The following is a 21,007-nucleotide window of genomic DNA, read 5'->3' as shown; positions in this document are numbered from 1 at the left end:
TTGCGATAACATAATGTTTTCTTGTCATCTCTTTCCAGTGTTGTCATTTATGTAATCATAATTAAATTCTATTCCAGTATTTCGAGTCAGTATTCGCGACATGCGTTACTGAGAAACTGTGTTATGTTTTTATTAGCTGGCGTATTTTCTGTCTAGTGGTTTGTCATTAATTAAAAATATATTTATATGAACTAATAAAATGTGAATAATACAGCCGTTGGCTTTATTAAAGTGACCGCCCTATCTTCTGAAAATTGGATTTTCTTTGTAGGTAAGAGTAAGCTCTAAGAGTAGACTGTAACTTCCTTACCTTATAATATATACACTTAATCATTTATACATCTCATTAAATCATTACATATTATTCTTAACAATGGACGTAAAATCAAATTTTGTCAACAGATAGCCATACTTGGTTATGTATTTTTTAATGTATAGTATAATGTAATGTATAGAACTGTCTGCGGTCTCTTTTCTCACCCTAAAGACGATCAACTATACAAGCTAAGCTCTAATTATTATGGTTGGGGGGAAAGGGATTGTTAGTAATGAGATTTAACAACCGCATTGCTAGTAATACATCCTATCAGGACGACCTCCACGCGGTTCCCCCTAGAAACCATAGTGGTTAATTCTTGTTCAATTGGTCACTATAGATCAATTGATCTGCCATCATTCTCACCTGTGTGCCCCGCCAGCGTAATTTTTTTCACCCATAAAAAAAATTATTATGGATATGAATATATGGATTATAGTAATATACAGCGTAGATAGAAACGAAATTTTAAAGTTTCCGTTTCAAATAAAAAAATAAATCTGGCATTCTACGGTGCCATTACACGGTCTATCTTCTAAGATCTGTATCCTATGAAAAAAACCGCACTTAACCTGCTTGACATCATCGATTAACGCCGAGTCAAGTGCTACTGAAATGCTAGTAACTAGCAGGTATATATATTATTACATATTTTCATATAATAAAAATATATATGGTATGACATGTGATGAAGATGTATTTTAATATTATAATTGTATCAATTCTAAATAAATACAGACTAAAAAATACTTAATCGGTAAAAGCTCAGCACAGTTAAAGCCAAAGTTCAAAAAAATCTAAGGAGGTTCTGTAATCTTGATGTTTAAAGTTAACCGACGCGCGGCGCTTCATTAATTTCTGTAAAATATGAATAACTAGCGACCTGCCCCAGCTTCGCACGGGTACAATACTGAACCCACACTTATTCCTAAGAGATAGACATATACCATTGCGAATTTTTTTGTTGACCTTTTTAAAGTATATAATACTGTAGTACATTATTTTGATCTATATCGTGTGGTTCAGCCAACGTTTGCAATATAAGCGAAAAAAAAATGTGTTTATTTACCACATCACATTAGGAACCTCTAAATTTATCAGTGTTTCTCTACAATATTATACATGTGTTATACATATATAAACCTTCCATTTGAATCACTATCCATTAAAAAAAACCGCTTCAAAATCCGTTACGTAGTTTTAAAGATTTAAGCATACATAGGGACGGACAGACAGCGACAGCGACTTTGTTTTATACTATGTAGTGATATAGAAATTTAGGAAATTTAATTCTTTTAATGAACACTAATGTAACGTGATTGCAAAAAAAAGAAAATATTAAAATCGGTTCAGAATTAGAGAAGAAATATCTTACGAGAACACGAAAACTATTTCTTTTGTTTTCATATTATGATATTTATTTTCTAATCTCAAAATGATAACCTACTCTTTTTTGAAGGTGCAAACACTGGATACGACAAATTAGTAGTACCTATTTAGATAAAGTATATAGAAGTTTAACCACTAAAAACGATGGTAATTTTATTTTATTAATTATAGCAATAGCCAATATGAATACAATTTTACTCTTGGCAGATTTTCAATGACTTATCTACATGCCTAGATATAACTTCATCGATCATTTTATACGAATCATCGATTTGTCCATGAAGAAGTCCTTGACCTAATGAATAGACGGCAACAACGCCAAGATGCGATTCCTGAGCTTTTACGTCAGTCGCTGCCAAATTAGAAGTCACATAAAGTTATAATATTCTAAAAAACACCGTGGGTGATTTTTAATAACAATTTAATAAAACGAAATTATACTAATATCATTGCACAGAAAAGGTTATCAGAAATGAATGAAAGCGATTAATCTTGACCTCGACTTCGTGTTCACCAAAACAAAAAATATGTCATTTTATGATATTAACTCTCGTCGTAACAAATATTGCACTTTCATTGCATTATCTCTATTTTTTCGCCCAAAAATACAATTTGTTCACTTGCATTTTTGAGACATCCGCAAAACTGAATAATAAATAACGTGATCGTAGTTTATAGCTACAGATTTTGCTATTGAACAAAAGAGCACTAGAACACGATTGTGTAGATAACAAGTCAACTGCGGACTGAATCCTTAAATTCTCCATTAAGTACAAAAATCTGAATCTAAACTTGAAAAAAACTTGTTGAGAGACAATTAAAGAGCAATATATAAATACATTTTGGCCAAAGAAACGTAGATAGGATATGGCGTGAATTTACTGGGTACAGAGAAATAACACCTGAGTCCTCAGGAATGACAACGCATGGGGGCTAACATGGGCGAAACAGTATACTTTGTTATATCCATGGTACTGCTCATGTCTATAGGCGACGGTTACCACTTTCCATCAGGTGGGCTGTCAGCTTGTTTGCCATTCTAAGTAGTATAAAAAAAAGATAGGTGGAAAAACGATAAAAATGACACTCAAGTTAGTATATAAGGTACTTTTTTTTCTTTAGGAAAAATATTTCACTGACGGATCCCTCGTTTAAAAAGATGCTAATTCGATTTCATCCTACTTATATAAACCAGAATTTGTAAATGTGTTTGGATGTTTCTTACCTAATAACACTTAAGCGCCTAGATTTGAATGTCAATAAGACATTCTAAACTAGGATATACATATATAATACGTGTATAAGGGCATACTATATCAAATATTTTTACCAAATTTACACGGGCGAAACTGTATGTTATAGTTATTACCTAATTAGTAAAAGTTTATCAAGATTTATTTATATTTAATTAGTTAATTAAATTAGATGAGATTTATTTATATATGTTTGGATATTTGGATTAAATTTTGCATAGGTGGTCCTGGATACTATTTATCCTAATTCAGTATAAAGCATTATTTACACATCCAACTGTGCAGACATCCTGTTTAATAAATCGAAATTGCAATTTTTGCTTAAACTGTTATCAAGATTACAATACATGACAGCCATTATGCGGCTATAAAAAACCGAATATAAAATAAGCGCATTACATCATACACAACAAGTACTCGTTAACGATATTACGAGCCGTGTACACCAGTTTTATTATTGGATGGTGCACTCATTATCTATACATATAAAATCGTGGTTTTTTTTATGAGTGAAAATGGTATGGTAATTGGTAACCCCGCCTGCGCTAACGGGATACGCTGGCGGAGCACCAGTGAAGGGTGATCGATGAGAATGAAAACAGTCCAGTTAGCCCATCTTGATGAATTCATCAGGAATTAACCATGATAGTTTCCAGGTCGACCTGGTTGGGTATATTGCTAGCAATGGGATTCTCAGTCTCCATTACTAACAATCCCTTTCCCCCCTATAAAATCGTGTACAGCATAAACCACACAGGGCTCAAATTTGAAATTTGGGCAGTTGATGCATTTTATGATATCAACATCTACTAAGGAAGGCTTTTTGAAAATTCCACCTTAAAGCGAAAATTTCTTATACAAGCATCATCTTGCTAGGTTTAAGAAATGCGTTTTTTAAAGCTTCTTATTTTGAAAATCAGAATCTTCTATACAAACATTTATCCTTTACTTTTATTTAAGCACGAGCGAAATTACGGGTAACAGCTTGTGGATAAATTTATTTAAAATTTAATGTTTCGTAGATAGAGAGCATTAAAATTTAGAACGCAGACATCTAAGGCAGAAATATAAGCATTGGTGTAATAAAAATTCATTTTTAGTGGCATAACCCGTAAAAAAGCGCATATGTACTTTCAAAAACGTCTTTGTGAAGTTTCGCTTGCATCCTGAGATGAGTACCAGACGATTCTAGGATGGGCACGGTCCTCCTCTAAATACGCATATAATAAGCAGAAATTAAAAATAATCAGTTAATGAACACAGAAAAATATGAGATCAAATCTAATTCAAAATTAATGACGTAAACGTAAATGGAGCAACAAATAAAACAAAAAAAGACGCTCTTACAAATCTTTCTTCTTTTGGAAAGAACTAAGTGACGCTTTTCTCGTAGTTACTGCTTCTAAAACAATATTATGTACTCATACATCTAAGATATAATTTATGATATTTATATGGACAAAATAACAATAATTTACTGTTTTAATTAATTAGTATGATATTATCTTGATTTAATTTACAATTATAGACGTTTAAACTTGAACTCTCTATTAACATCTCTACTTTAAGAAAATACCGTAGTCCCTGAGTACTCATTTAAAACATTAAAAATGTAATCAGCTGAATGGAACGAAAAGCATCATATTTTTCTATTTTTAGAATGATCTTTCGACATTATCGAATCGTTAATGCGATGTAATTAAATTTTCAAGTTTGATCACGTGATCAGAAACGTTCCGCCATTGCTCATAATTCTTGTCACTAATTGTGAGATCCTCAGGTGAGATCATATAGATGCAAACAAATTGTGCTAACTTCTGCCATGAAATTAGCAACAAAAAAGAAATTTTGACATTCGAAGTCGAAAATAAAATGAAATTCCAGAATAAATTAACTATAGTTACTAGTTTCTACCTGAGATTAAACATTGTCTTTCAATACCAAATTTTATTGAACAGTCTATTCATCGTTCGATCTTACCCTAAAAAAAAAAACAAATTCGTCACCTTAACTTAAAAATTATGCACTAACTCTAGCCACTGTTGAAGTACTTATCAAAATTGCTTCATACTTGAAAAAGATAGTGGCATAGCATTCATAATCACGAAAACAATAACAAAATTATACAAACAAATTGAAAACCTCTCCCTATTTACAATTGCTTAACAATTATAAAAATAGGCATGACATGACCCTTTTATATCATTGATTATACAGGTCGTGTGCCACTGTGTATGCCTCTTGCGTATTAGTTATTTTTTTTAAGTTATCTATATTTATTATATTTGTTCACTCATCATAAAAAAATAAATAAAAAGATTTAATAAACTTATAGGTTCTGTTGGGCACAATAATTAAGAAGAAGAGCATCTCATTTTGTTATTAAATATGTATATATATTTGTTAATAAAACTTTATAATATTAAGGTAATAACAAAAAAAAGTAAAAAATATGAGATATTTGGATGTTTTTTTTATATTTGGTAATGTCCTATCAACTATATTTTAAATAAACTGATAATGTTAATCCTTATCTTATTTTTCGCATATGGGCTCAGCCAAGCCGTTGCACGTTGACCCTTTTGTGCTTCCCCCTGCCTTATACTATCATTTCATAGATCCTATGTGTTACCCTAACGATATCCCGAGTTATATGCTAGTTACTATGAATGCTTTATCATTTCTAATTATTTATCGTCGTTTCCGAAATCTTTGTTCATACTCACCCAAATTAAAAAAGAGCACTTTTTTGATCTGTTTGACCTCAATCAGACAGTAGGTCGTCGGTAGGTCTGTCTGTCGTAAATAACATTTGTCTCTAGACTACTTATTATTATTTTCCGTAGATTTATTATCAACCGACCACACATGCGAGATGATGATTCAGTAGTCTTTAAAGATCTTAAACTTTTCAAGATCATAGAGATTGTTAACTTTGCTCTTTAAAGTGATGAAAAATTGGAAAAAGTCAGTCAGTTTTTTCTGGACAAGTTCACGTACTTTTTTTTATCTGGAAGCAATTATGCATTCAACAACTTGCTGCCACAAATCATATCTTTCCTTGATATATAAACGATATTGTAGGTAGTCACAAAGTCTGACAATAAACAAATAAAACCGCAAAGAAAGTTAAAAATATTTTTTCCTTTGATTTTTGGCTCCATCACAATTTCGGTGACGATAATAAGGTCTTTAAGGGGGGAAAGGGATTGTTAGTAATGGGGTCAAATCGCCCTATTACTAGCAATATACCCTGTCAGGTCGACCTCCACGTGGTTCCCCCTGGAAACCATCGTGACTAATTCTAGTTTAATTCGTCAGGATGGACTAACTGACCTACTTTCATCTTCATCTGTCATCCCTCACTGGTGCCCCGCCAGTGTATTTCCATCCATTACCAATAGCGCAGACGGGGTTACCATACCATTATCACCCATTAAAAAAAAAAAAGAAATAAGGTCTTTAAATTCGGTATATACATAGTCGAAACTCGACGTAACGCTCTTCACCTTGAAATCTAACAAAACCGGTTTACATTAATCAAATTGACATTTTAATTTTCTATCTATACATAGAAGAAGACACTGACAATTATATTTGCCAGATGCAGAAACATAAAATCTTGGTTCTAAGTTCCATATATATTTTAAATACATAACCGGGACTTAACGCGATATAACGTTTCGACGTGGATTGCACCACGTTGTGGTCACGAAATGTCGACAATAAAGAAGCAGGTATGTAGGTAGGTATACCACCACTAAAAGCTTTTACATCGTGTTAAGTTCCGATCGTGTATTTAAAGTATGTGTAAACAACGCGAAAGTTTAAAATTAACTAAGTTCTATATATTCTAATAACTATAAGTGATTCAACTAAGAAGGAATTTCCCGAAATTTCCACGTAAATTGATTTACGTGGGCGAAGCCGCGGGAACTGGTAGTGGATTAGTGTGATATTATTTTTGGAGTTTTTATACGATTTATACAAACTAAATGCCCGCCTGATAAATATAAATATGAACACACGATAGTAATAAAAAATGTGTGAATGTGTATGTGCTGTTCGTGCCTATAAACATGAGGTAGGTTAACATAGGTTTTTGTTTGTCTGAGATTATAGTCACTATGCGTATACTATGTATATACATCTATATATATAGTGTACGCTTGTAAGAGGAATGAAAGGATGATTAATTAAGAATGAAGTTAAGATGGGCACAATCGGCCACCAAAGTTATGTAGCCCTTGGTGGCCGATTGTGCCCATCTTATACCTACATATATTACATAATCATTGAATTGTATATATATATATATCTTACAAATCTTGTTTGTCACATTTGCCTGACCAAAACTTATCTAGAGACTAGTAATACCTATTGTATGTACATATGTATATAATGTATGTATATAATTACATCAGAATAATGTCATTTTTAACCTATGTTAAAAATGATACCTGCTCCGTTTCAACACCAAATGTTGCCTTCCTGACAGTAAATACAGTGACTAATAGGTAAGCTACCTGTAGGGCCCGATTAACCAGGTCGGGGCCCCTAGGCAATGCACGTCTTTCGCTAATATAATTTAATAAAAAAAGGCAATAATATTTTCATTGATGATTTGTTAGATACAAATTTTCGAATGTAACTTTCACTTAAAGAAACATTTTCCCTGTACAATACACTAATGCATGTTATATTTTAAGTTTAATATTGTAAACTTCTAATATATGCGGCAAATAAATAAAGATATAAGAAATAATTTCAAAAAAAAAATGTATGCCGGGAAGCGGGGCCTCCAGCCGATGAGGGGCCCCTAGGCAATCGCCTACTCTGCCTACAAGTCTATTTTTGCTATGACTGCGATGCGTGTAAAATGTAGAGAACGTCTCTAAAAACACTTTGTCAAAACAGTACAATTTGTTATAATTTTCTAAATAATTTATATCACACATACACTAACGCGAATTGTCAGTGTATTCTTAGAAATGTGAAAATAATATAGTTATATAAAATAATATAGTTCAACATCGAAAAATAACGCACTACATTATTACAAAAGTCGTTTGCTTGGGCACCTCTGTCCAATTCGTGTTTCTACCGTGAAGCAGTTATGTTTGCATGGCTGTGTTTCGGTTTGTAGGGTGGTATATGGCAGTGAATTTACAGGGTACAGAGTAATAAAACCTGAGTCCTCAGGAATGGCATCGCATGGAAGGTATCATGGGCGAAACAGTACACTCTGTTATGTCCATGGTATTGCTCATGTCTATAGACGACGGTTACCACTTTTCATTAGGTGGGTCGTCATCTTGTTTGCCATTCTAAGTTGCATAAAATATATATAAAAAATTACGCGTCAGCTGACAGATTATAGGGCAAACTAATTTAATAATCCGAAACCCGTAAAAATAAACAACGAATATTTATATTACATCTAGTAGCACTAATATATCTATTCGTTTATAATATTCTAATATATCTATTGGTGTTTGTTCAGAACATTACCGTGGTCAAAATAATAATAATAGCTCTTAACCCCATAAAACTATCTCTTAGGGAATATTTTATGGAATGTTCTATTTAGAAATTGTATTTGGAATATATGTCAATGTTTATTACCCTTTGTTATGGCCATGTTTACTTGGCTATTACTATTTCATAGTGCGTCTATCGTACAAGTAACTACTACAAAAGCGATTAAAGAGAGTTCCGTAGAAAAAGATACCGACTTCGATCGTCATAGGTTATTTTGATTTAAAAAATAAACTACTTAACCGATTTTAGTAAAATCTCTATAGGACAATTTTTTTGTATATACCATAAAGGTGTCGAACAAGTATACAGCCCGTTCGATGGTAAACGATCACTGTAGCTTAAAGACGCTTGCAACACCAGGGGTGTCACATGCGCGTTGCTGATTTTTACAGTACGGGCGGGGGGGGGGGGGGGGGAAGGGATTGTTAGTAATGCAAAATACCAGTCCACGACTCGACCCTGTAAACCAGCGTGCTGAATTCCAGGTATATTCATCACAATGTGCTAACCAACTCGTCTTTTCATTCTCACCTATCGTCCCTCACTGGTGTCCCGCCAACGTATACCATTAGCGCATGCGGGGTTACCGTCCCATTATCATCCATTAAAAAAAAGAACTTCATCAGGAAGTTCATTTCACAGCCTGAACGTTCGTGGAAGAATTTGAAAATATACCCTTTCAGTTAAAAAAAGAATTTTGCAAATCTGTTTATAAGTGACGGAGTTCTCAGATAACAAACAAAAAAAAACAACTGAATCGAAAACTTCTTTATTTAGGTCGGTTAATAAAGGAAACAATTATTATCTACTTGTTCTAATTTATATTACCGCAAGGAGCAACTTTACGATGTGTCTAGGGACAGTCAATTGGTAATTAGTTAATGAAAAATCGATATTACGAATTTTATAGGTCACATCCATACCTACCCGTGCTCAATTAGTTCCACTATAATTGAATATTCTCTATATTTTTTTTTATGGATGAAATTGGTATGGTAACCCCGCCTGCGCTAACGGGATACGCTGGTGGAGCACCAGTGAAGGGTGATAGATGAGAATGAAAACAGGCCAGTTAGCCTATCATGATGAATTCATCAGGAATTAACCATGATAGTTTCCAGGGGGAACCGCGAGGAGGTCGACCTGGTTGGGTATATTGCAAGCAATGGGATTCTGTCTCCATCACTAACAATCCCTTTCCCCCCAATATTCTCTATATTAACTATACTAATATTATTCCATCAGTTTATTCCAGTAAATTAAGACACAATTATGCAATTCAATTTAATTATAATTTAGACTAAACTATATCAAAACAGAATTTTAGAAAAAATTGAATACCAATCTACAAAATCCAAATCCTCTTTATGATACTTAGAATGCCAAAGCTAACAACCCTCCATCGAATAAAAAGTGGTGACCGTTGCCTATAGACAAAAATATATTTTGTACATCAGATTTTGCTCTCCATTATTCTGTTAACTTGTTTATCCGGTAATAAGTTACAGTCTTAGTATACTACGTACCTTGTAACATGATTGCTGAAAGGTACCTTTCGAGTTTATCGTTTCGAGTGCGTCAAACGCGGTAGTTTCAGAGTAATAATAATGGCATTTAGATGTGTTGATCTTAATAGAAAATTGTTGAAAATCTTCTACAGGAATATGCATTTTGTTACAGGATGAAAATGGATTAAGAAATAAAAGATGACAATCTTAATTTATGACCAATGCGAACTTGAGGAACGGTCGTCAAAAAGTCTGAAAGCTTGGAAAGGTAAATTAACATTTTATTAATAACACAAGTAATGCTTAAATATTATTATTAATAGCAAAAGTATTAATTAAATTATTTATTAACGTATTATTATTTACTACTTTAACAATTTTGTTTAATTAGTAGACATGATATTAAAAGGAAGAAAATATTTATCAATCTCGGTTCAATGAATTTTAATAAAATATGCTCTACATTATAGGCTATGTCCTGAATTAGCCCAACACATTTTACGTGGTCAAATCAGATTATAGCTAGTGCATAGTAAATATTATATTTCTGCTTGTGTTTCATATCGATACGAATTTACGACTGTACACTTTAGTTTTAGTGTACTGAGGTAAAACTTTAATATTGGATAATTGCCAAGCCGTGTACTTATGTGACCTGAATGGGTTAGTTTTCACCACAGCACGAGTAAAATATAAATGTTGAGTAACGATAAGGATATAGATAGACACCAACCGAGCAGGGAACTTGCAGCAATACTTGTTATCGTACTTACAATACCGCCGCAGTTATCGAGGTCAACATTTGATTGAACGTGTCTAAGCATATTTTTGGGTTTCCTCACTGCCGAGTGAAGCGGTGATTAACGGAAACTTCCAACCATAAAATATACACTGAGATCGATTCCAGATCTTATAGGTTATTCAATGGATTAAAGAATTGAGAAATTATCTCAATCTGTCTGGAACTCTGCATACAAGTTTCACAATGATTTATTCAATGAATATTAACCTTATTTATATTATGAATGTTTATTAATTGAGTAAATTAGGTATATAATAAATATACCTACTTACTATAAACGTGAAAAGAATCTCGTTTGTTTTTATAATGGCTTAGTTAATGTCCTTGATACTGCAGTTTGACCAAATATCACGAAATTTGATATAGGCTACTTTTTGTCTTGGTCAATCAATATGTTCCGATGGATAATACAAATAATAGTATGTGACGTATGTGAATACTATTAAAATAATATAAAATAGCAGAAAAATAGTAAAATAAAAAATAATATACAACGTGCTACAAAGACACAAGCCTATCTAAAACGTCTACGATTGCTCTGCCAAGAGGGAAAAAATTGTAAAGAGAATACAAAATAACCTGAACCGTTGATGATAAGATTTCGTAGATAAGATAGTCAATTGTATTTTCATATTGCCGTTGTATGCCGTTTGGATAATCTAGTTTTCTTTCTAGCATGGCATCTGATACTTTACACCTGCGCGGCCGTATTCGGCATCCTGAACTACGTTTTTTTACAAAACACAATGCAACTAGTGGACCATAATTGCGTAATCTATCCTCGATTACTGGAGTTTCATATGGTTCCACGACATAACATAACCGTAATTAAAGATGATCCTTCCAATAATACAACAAATGTGCCAGCGGCTGAAGAAACAACGATGGAACCGACCAAAATCATTGCTCAAACAACAGAAACCGTCCGAGATAATGTCACCGATGCCAAAACTATAACGAAAAGAGAAGCTCAATATACAGAGACTACTGACGAGTTTGAAACTTCAGTGGAAGTGGACAATATTACTGTAATTATAGGTGAGTAGCTGCCCATGTCCTTATCAAAAGAAAAAGTTAGAGTTTTTTTAATTAAGCTGTTTTTCGTATGCATTTTATATTTCGATAAAAAAATATTTAAGCATTAGAAACATTGTTTACTTAATAGATCGCAATGTTATGAAAAAAACAGAATATGCATTTGTTTGTAGATTACATTAATGTATAATTTGCATTATGTATGTTTCTGTGTTGGATATATTTCAGAGACTATTTTTCTTCTATAGGACGGGTAGAACGCGATCCAGATGATCCATCAGTTACTCGGTTCTCTCTGAATTTTTTAAAGAAACCATTTCGGGTTATGAAATCCAAGAGTTTGTTTGTTTTGATTGAATTAATTACAATTTTAATTATCACTTCACATGCTTCATTGTTCACTCTCAATGTTTTTATTACCACATCAAATAACGGTCATCGCAGTAAAAAAGGAAAAACTAATTTACTTTATAGTTCATAAAATGGAAGTCAAAAGACTTAAAGTACAGGAAAATATAATTTGACCTCCTACTTTTCCTGTTACCTACATACAATATCTTTGTGTTAAATCATGTGGGAGGAAATAAACATTAACTGTTATTATGATTTCATAAAGACCTTAGGAATAATAAGAACCACACCATTCTTAGGGACATATAGAAAAAATAAAAAAATGAGATTTTGTGTAGCTTTTGGTGTGTCGCTAAGTCACTATTGCAGTATACACAGCGATCATAGCATTAAGGAATATTATATAGCACATACTCATATGGTACATTATTTGCCTATTTTTCCCTCATAGATAATGTGTTTAATTTGTTTGTATGTGAGTGAGTGTGACTATTTGCACTTTCGTAGCCTGGACCGAATTTTGAGAATCAGAAATAATTTGTTGTTTTAATAACAATTACAAGCACTGAGTATATCATTTTAATTTATATAGTCTACTACTAAACTGTATACTCATACATAATTTGTTATATAGAATGAAGAGGCTCGTGCATCCATTTCCTCCCTATAATGTTTTCCTTTTTTTTATTGACCATTGATTCCTGATAAAACTACGAAAGACCAAGATAAATTGTTTTGTGTACATCCAGTTATCTACAATTAACATGTCTTTTTTTAGAAACTAGTAATTTAAAAATAAGATAGATGTTCTGGTTATATATTAATTTATGCACTGTAAAAAACATGATACGATTGTTTACTAAATGTGCCAAATATAAAATTTAATTATTTACTAACATTTAAGTACTTTGATTTGCTTTTTGTTGTTATTAATAACAAGTGCCACCAATCATGTCAATTGCCTGGCTCTAAAGTAATTTAATCACTATACATATATATTTTACTCTATACTAATATTTTTTATATTTATACATAGGGAATAGAAGCCATCACCTGGTGCTGGACACGTCACGATCCCTCTTCGGGAGAGAGACAGAATGCGAGTTCGTCGAATACATGCCCATCTTGTCAACAGTATTCGCTGCTGTCTGGGTCACCATGTTCACCATGTGTCCAGGTGGTGGACGCGTCAGAACTGGGTAAAACTAATATTTTTTCCTTATACTTACTCTTTTATATATATATATATATATATATATATATATATATATATATATATATATATATATATATATATATATATATATATATATATATATATATATATAAAAGAGCATTTTTACACCAAATTTAATGACATTTTTGCAATCGACAAAGTATACTGTCAAAGACAAACCAATATTTTTTTTTGTAAATATGACAAGTTTTTATTAAAAAAGAATGCTATTATAGTATAAAATATTACAAACTGCGACCTGGAGTCTATAAAAAACTTCAATTGACAAAAATATTTCTAGAGTATAATCTTAGGGTATAGTGTAATCAAAATTCAATGGGTGTTTAAGAAAAAATAAGCGGGGAAATAGACAGATACGGAAAACAACTTTTATATTATTTAAAAACATGGCGATTATAAACTGGACTCTGCAAATTCAGATATTTTGTGACCTTGTTTTTTTTATTAGTATAAACCGATGGTAAGTGATTACCGCCGCCCATAAACATCCGCAACGTGAAAATCACATCATCTTACCTTTTTATCTGTAACAAATAAGATTGTACATGTCTAAATGTTATTTATTGGCCGCAGACTACCGCAACCATGGCGTATTCTGACACCAGCGTTACTGTTCGCACTGGTGCTGGTCGGGCTCACTGGTCACAGCTTCACATCCACCAACGGAGGACTGCACGCGTTCTGTGCGGCCTTTCATAACATGACCAACTCAACAGCGTTAGTATCCTTAAATAATAAATAATATTTTTTACGCAACTGATACAAACTGATAGTCCATCTGATGGAAAATGAAAAAGGTAGATATAAATAGCACCATCACATGTTACTCCTGAACGTTTAGAAGGTATTTTATGGGATAATCTGAATTAAACCCAGTAATTTACGCAAATAAAGTTTTATTCCGCTGACCATGTTATAATGCAGGAAACAGAGATTTAAAAAAAAATACAATTTATCATAACCAATGCACATTAGTCTATATTATAAATCACAGATTAAGAATAGAATTCACAACTGACTCTTCTCTAAACTCCTCATAAGTTACCATTACTGAGTACGGTATGGTGTTATGCCTCCATACCTTGTAACTCCATTGCCATATTTTTATTAATAGATGATAATGGAATGGTAACTGCGCCTGCGTTATCGGTATCCACTGACGGAGTACCAGTGACGGATGATTGGCGAGGATGAAAAAACAAGCCAGTTAGTCCATCATAACGAATTCAACAATAAATTAATAACAATGGTGTCCAGGGGGAATCGTTTGGAAGTCGTCCTGATAGGATATATTGGTAGTAATGGGGCTAACCTACCCATTAATAATAATCCCTTCCGCCCTCCACTACCATATTAGGATTAGCTGTGAAATTACAGTGACGTTAAGGTATTACAAAAGCCCTTCAAACAGAAACACTTATATTCAGCTGCTTCGCGACAGAAACATATTCACATTCACACTTTTAATTTAGTTAGCAGCATATTTTGTACCCTATTTAGCTACTATCTCATTTATTCTATCCAAGTACAATTGTAAAAATCGTCTCAGTATAAATATAAATGCATATAATTAAATTAGGTACATTATTTAGATCGACGCCATTGTATCCAATCGCTACCGTGGCACGACCTTGGTACGTAATATCATGGTTTGTAACAAATAGATTTCCGGTATATTTTATATATATTATTCGAGTGGCGATAGTGTTGCAGTGGTAAGCACATTAGCTGCGTGATAAGTGTGGTACTGATTTCCAAAACAATTGACGTAACACTGAACACAAATTTTACTTCCTCGAAGCTAGTGCTCTAGATTGTATCTATTTATCCAGATATTCTAATATATATTTTTTACTAGTTATTACTGTTGTAAGATATATACTTCTTTTATACTTATGTACAAGAAATTACTATCATCATTTTATGTATTTAGGTATTTATTATTAACTATTATTTATAACGAAGTACCGCGTTTAGGATTCACTGTTCATCCCAAAGGTAGACTGCTAGAGAATACTGCTAGCATGAAGTCTGACTTTTGTACCATATTTTCTTTAATCAATAAAGTTATTTAAAAAAATAAAGCATGGAAGGCTCAAACTTTGTTCTCATTTTAGACCTAATATAGCTTTCCTTTCTTAAGACCTCTATAAAATTAATAATACTAAGTGAAGCAATTATCTAACTCCACAGTTGCTCGCCCGTTAATGAGTTCCTGGACGCCAGTTGGAATGCAACGTGGAGCTTCGGCGGGCGCGTGGCCGCCACGCGCGCCGCCAGCGCCGGCGTGTGGGCGAGCTGGGCGTGCGCCGCCGCCCTCCTCCTGGCGCGCTGCCTCGCCGCGCCCGACTTCGCCGTCAAGCACTCCGGGGTGCACCTGGTCAAGGATCCCCAACAAGTATAACTCACCATCTTCAATATTACAATCACATATCACAATGTATGTTACACACAATAAATTTTATATGTTTATTTATTTTATTTCATTTATTTCTCCATATATGTGTATACTATTATTAGTTCCGTATTTGTGCAGTACTATACATAATAATCATTCAGTATGTCAAATCAATTTGGAAAGCTCAGAATTATTTGTCATTTTAATATCCTTTATGACAAATATTCAGGTTCACTGGTCCAAATTACTTCAATTTCATTCTGTATAGTAAACTAGCTATAACTCACGTCTTTATCCGCGTGGGATTATCTCACTGACTGGGATATCCATCACCATAAGTGCACACCAAGTTTCATAATGATTGCTAAGAAGTAACAAACGAACACACACTTTTACATTTATAATATTATATATTGGAAAATAAAATACTTTTAAATTACAAACTTATTAAATTTACAAGGAATGAAATTATCTGGATCAAGATAATCTTACATATGCACCAATTTCAATAAAAAATAATATGCTGATAACTATATTTTCAAATAAGATAAGAGGCAATTGACAAGTGTTGCCGTTGCAAAAACGTAATAGTTCCATAATATTATTTCAGCTCGCAAAAGAACATGGTAGAAGGCGTATTAATCATACAATTTACCAAACAAGCAGACAGCGCACTTGATGAAATGTGGCAACCGTTTCCTTTAGACCGAACACAATAATTATACTTACCCGTTATTATATCTTTAAAGACTAAAGTGTTACTACACTTCCAAACCTACCGTCGAAACTAGTTAGGTCGTAATGTACTTTTATATCATGAGGAAGTTTTATTTTGAAGTAATTTAGCAGAGTATTTATTGTGATATTTATACACATTATTCATATTTATATATTTATTAATATCTTTAAGTTATACAATGAATTAGAGGGGACATATTTCTTTTCTTACAATTACCAGACAGCAACCAGAGAGCATCACTCTACAAACATCAAACATAGACTAATAAAGTTGCCATATTAAGAAATGTGTGGATTGCTTTCTCAACAGAAAGTTTTTTTTATGGGCCGAAAATATAATGGTAACTCCACATGCGGCATTATTATACTTCACATAAATAATAGTAATATAATATGTAGTAGTAGTATATATAATAATAAGAGATGACAGGTGATGATGATGATATAAGGAGACACCTATTGGCCAGTAATTCACTGGGAATTAACCACGATATTCTATAGGGAGAACCGCTTGGAGGTCAACATAATAGGGTAGGGAGGAGGTACTTAAGGGAGGGGGAGGAGCCCCCGTCCCAACTCTAAAATTTTGGCATAGCCCAAACTGCTCGTACATTTATATCTCATCAATTTTCTATTACTTGCAATGGAGTATTGGCGTTTTGTTCCCTTAATCGCTTCTTATAATATTCTCAGGGTGACTGACAACACCTTTCCGATGATCGAGAATTCGATCCCTATATGATACAAACATTTGTATTGATGATTATAACTGAATTATTTAGATACAAAAAAATATTTAACTATATCTATTTACTGCCTAGTACTCATAGTACATGCTCTATTTTATCATCAACATATCAGTCTTTAACTTTTTACTGCCGAACAAAAGCCTCCCCCTTGGGGGAAACTTTTCCAGTAGTTGCCACACTTAGCAGGTGGATTAGCAAATGCAATTAAACTTTGTAGGTGTTTAAGCGGGAAGCTGCTGCCTATCCCTCGTCTTCCCTTAATCGCCTCTTACGACACCCACAGGAAAGGAAGGGATGGCCTATTCTATATATATATATATATATATCCCGTGGTATTTATTAATATAAATTATTTGAAACTTAAAATTACAGAAAGTAACTCCCTTCCTGAGGAAGTCGACACGGCGATCGAATCGATCGAGCAGATCGAACCAGCCGTCTCCCTCTAAACAGGACAACGCATCACTGAGATCGGAGCCTACTGTGACCACGGAACTGGCTACGGTATCCATGGAACCAGGGCAGGACTCGGCGCCAACCTCACTCCTCGTCACCCCAGTGAAGAAGGAACGCAACAGTGAAATGATCGAGATGGCCTACACGCCACACGAGCGATATGAATAATATTATGCATTCACGTACAACAATAGTATTTATACACTGGCTTACCACAAATACTTCCTGACATCGTTTATTGGACGATAGGTTCGCGCTTTGCCTCACCACACCAGATGGAAAGCAACGGCCTAAGATAAAACGCGCTTACCCAGAACTTTAAGAGACAGATTTATAAAATTACTAGCTGACCCCGTAAACGTTGTATTACCACTTATTGCGAAATATAAAAATCACGATTAAAATACAGGGGTTGATCGTAAAACGATGAAAATTTAAAGGTGTATGTATTTTTCAATGCTAAATTATAATAAAATAAAAAATTTGTCAAAAAAATAAAAATATTTTTTTTAGGGGTGGGTCACCCTTATCATTGAGGGGTATAAAAAATAGATGTTGGCCGATTCTCAGACCTACCGAATATGCACACAAAATTTCATAAAAATTGGTAAAGCCATTTCGGAGGAGTTTGGTAACAAACACCGTGACACGAGAATTTTATATATAAGATTATAGAAATTTCTTCTATGTTACAATTAAATAAAATTTACATCAATATATTGAGAATTCATATCAAAACAAAGAACTATACGAGTACTTTTTGGTTTATCGCATCAAAAATAAATACAGAACTACCTTGATTTCTGTGTTTTCTGTAAAATTTTATCCGTATTATTTAGGATACATTCGTAGGACGCGCCGCATTAGTGTGGGAGGCTCAAAATTTTTGTCGTTTATCGACTCACATTTTTTTTAAAAAAAAAAAGTTTTGTTCATACAGAGATAATATTGTTTTCACCTATATATTATGTACTGTAACGTCGAAGTTACCGAGATATAAAAAAAAAGAAAGCTCAATATATAAGCTCAACCTATATATGTATACTTCTGTAGGAATGCGTTCAATAGATGCATGCGTATACTGGGGACTATTCTGAAGTGCTATTTCTCTAAACTTATCTCTTATCTTATCTGGTTTATGGTCCACCACAAATTAAAATTACAATAAATTTGACTTAAATTTATAAGATAATAAGATTACAAATTGATGCTTACAAGAAAGATTTCTCAGTGATTAAACAAACCCTTACTGGGTATGTTTTAACTTCGGTTTCAATAAATAAATATACACACACTTGAACTGTGCTAGGCTTGATTTTTTATTCAATATATTCCTGAGCTTATACACTTGCTAGAAAATTTTAACATCGCCTTATAGCACACACATACATATGTACAGAAATAATAATTCCATCATAAACCTGTGGAACTATTTTTTTTTTTTTGATGGATGGAAATGGTATGGTAATCCCGCCTGCGCTAACGGTATACGCTGGCGGAGCACCAGTGAAGGGTGATAGATGAGAATGAAAACAGGCCAGTTAGCCCATCATGATGAATTCATCAGGAATTAACCATGATAGTTTCCAGGGGGAACCGCGAGGAGGTCGACCTTGTTGGGTATATTACTAGCAATAGGATTCTCAGTCTCCATTACTAACTATCCCTTTCCCACCTGTGGAACTATATTTGTGTTGTTTCCATTGTTACGGACTTTTACTGAATACGGATTATACAGTGATATCGAATTCAAATTTTAATTTTAGAGATAGGTTAGAGGTGGCACCTCAAAATCGACCACCATCATTTGCTAATTTATATTTTAGTAGTTTTCAGCTCAAGTAATTAATGCATTGTATGTTTTTTTTTTTTTTATAAATGTATTAATTTCTTCAGTATAAAAAGTACTAGTATAGCTATGTGTCTACTATAATGAAAGCAAGGGTTAGGTATCTCTGTAAGTTGATCGATCATAACTGGTGATCAAACATGAAGAGAAACACGGGTTGATAAATTAAAATGCTTAATATTGTAGTTCTCTTTTAAGACGTCTTCATCGGTAGGAAAACAAAGACTAATAAATGACAGAATTGTAAAAACATAAGAACAATAGAAATATAAAAATATGACAAACGGAATATGATGACCAGTTATATAAAAGGCGTATTGTGATGGCCAGTAATACGCCACAAACACAAATACCAATCACTATAACTTAATCAAGTACTTATAATTTTACAAATAAAGGCAAGAAAAATTTTATATGAGAATTTAATTTGATGTACTTCGCAGTTATGTTTCGAATATCTTATTATTTCAACAAAAATATTGTCTATAGATACCTACAGGTACCTACTTACAAAATGTCCTATCTTTATACTTGTACCAGTGACTTATTTAATTATAAATTTATATTTTAAATAAGTACCTAAAGAGTAATCTATAACTATTACTGTTCATGGAAATAATAAAAATTAATATACGAAAACTTTACTTGCTACAAGTATAATATCTACTATAGTACTAGCTGTATCACGCGGCTTCTCCCGTGGTCGTATGGTGATGTTCCTATTAATATACATTTTAACTTACACAAGAAATGAGCTATTCAATGTAAAAAGATTTTTTTAGATCCGACTGTTAGTTTCAGAGATTAATGCGTTCAAATAAACAAACTCTTCCTCTTTATTATATTAATATAGAGTATAGATTTTTTATGCATGCACTACTGCCAAATAATTTTATGTCGCAGGTATACTGTGATTATTTCTTATAATTGTTTATGTCTAGAATTAGTTTACTGTTGTAATCTTTTGGAGGAAACAATAAAGAGTATTTATCTATCTATCTACCTATACCGTGTGATCCGCACAGAACAAAACCGAATTGTAATGTCTAATGGTTTACCCTCAATAGTTACTAGATGTACTCTTTATTTTTTTTTTTTATTCGCTAAGTGTAATGTGCTAAATGTATTTGTTCAATCTTATAAGAATAATAATTTACTAATTGTTAAAATAAATACCATTATTAATGGGCACAAGCATTGTGGCTACTTATATTACCATCTTTTATTGTCTCTCTAAAAAACCTACCTATCTTCATATGAAATCCCTCGCAAAGTAAGCGTAGAAAACCGGCTCAGAGAAAAAATTTTTTTTATGAAATTATTATTATATAGGCTAATGCCCAACCTAAAAATTCATGTTTTATTAGAATTGGTCGAGCATACCA

General features: G+C 32.9%; 1 protein-coding gene across 3 annotated transcripts; it reads left to right on the top strand.

Annotated features, from left to right (window-relative positions):
• Window positions 1–67: 67 nt before the first annotated feature.
• On the top strand, window positions 68–20,834 carry LOC113519751 (uncharacterized). 3 transcript variants are annotated; one of them, XM_031913533.2, is made up of 8 exons: window positions 68–267; window positions 10,180–10,275; window positions 11,485–11,847; window positions 12,093–12,182; window positions 13,232–13,394; window positions 14,006–14,149; window positions 15,626–15,830; window positions 17,690–20,834. In XM_031913533.2, the coding sequence occupies exons 2-8, from the start codon at window positions 10,206–10,208 to the stop codon at window positions 17,939–17,941; spliced, it is 1,287 nt and encodes a 428-aa protein (XP_031769393.2). In that variant the 5' UTR covers window positions 68–267; window positions 10,180–10,205; the 3' UTR covers window positions 17,942–20,834. The 3 variants fall into 3 exon arrangements, with proteins under 3 accessions (XP_031769393.2, XP_031769390.2, XP_026760738.2); XM_031913530.2 differs by having other exon boundaries at window positions 68–271; XM_026904937.3 differs by lacking the exon at window positions 12,093–12,182 and having other exon boundaries at window positions 70–271.
• The last annotated feature ends 173 nt before the right edge of the window (window positions 20,835–21,007 follow it).

Source organism: Galleria mellonella, unplaced genomic scaffold (assembly GCF_026898425.1).
Source record: "Galleria mellonella isolate WM207_F2 unplaced genomic scaffold, CSIRO_AGI_GalMel_v1 utg65, whole genome shotgun sequence".
Lineage (NCBI taxonomy): Eukaryota > Metazoa > Arthropoda > Insecta > Lepidoptera > Pyralidae > Galleria > Galleria mellonella.
This window is presented reverse-complemented; position numbering and strand designations above follow the sequence as displayed.

What these genes read in the sequence shown, in the direction of transcription:
- LOC113519751 (XM_031913533.2), top strand. Translation starts at nt 10,206, where the DNA reads ATGACAATCTTAATTTATGACCAATGCGAACTTGAGGAACGGTCGTCA. An exon ending in CAATATTACTGTAATTATAG is followed by an intron (nt 11,848 to 12,092) that starts GTGAGTAGCTGC and finishes TTTCTTCTATAG; the next exon opens with GACGGGTAGAACGCGATCCA. An exon ending in GGTGGACGCGTCAGAACTGG is followed by an intron (nt 13,395 to 14,005) that starts GTAAAACTAATA and finishes TATTGGCCGCAG; the next exon opens with ACTACCGCAACCATGGCGTA.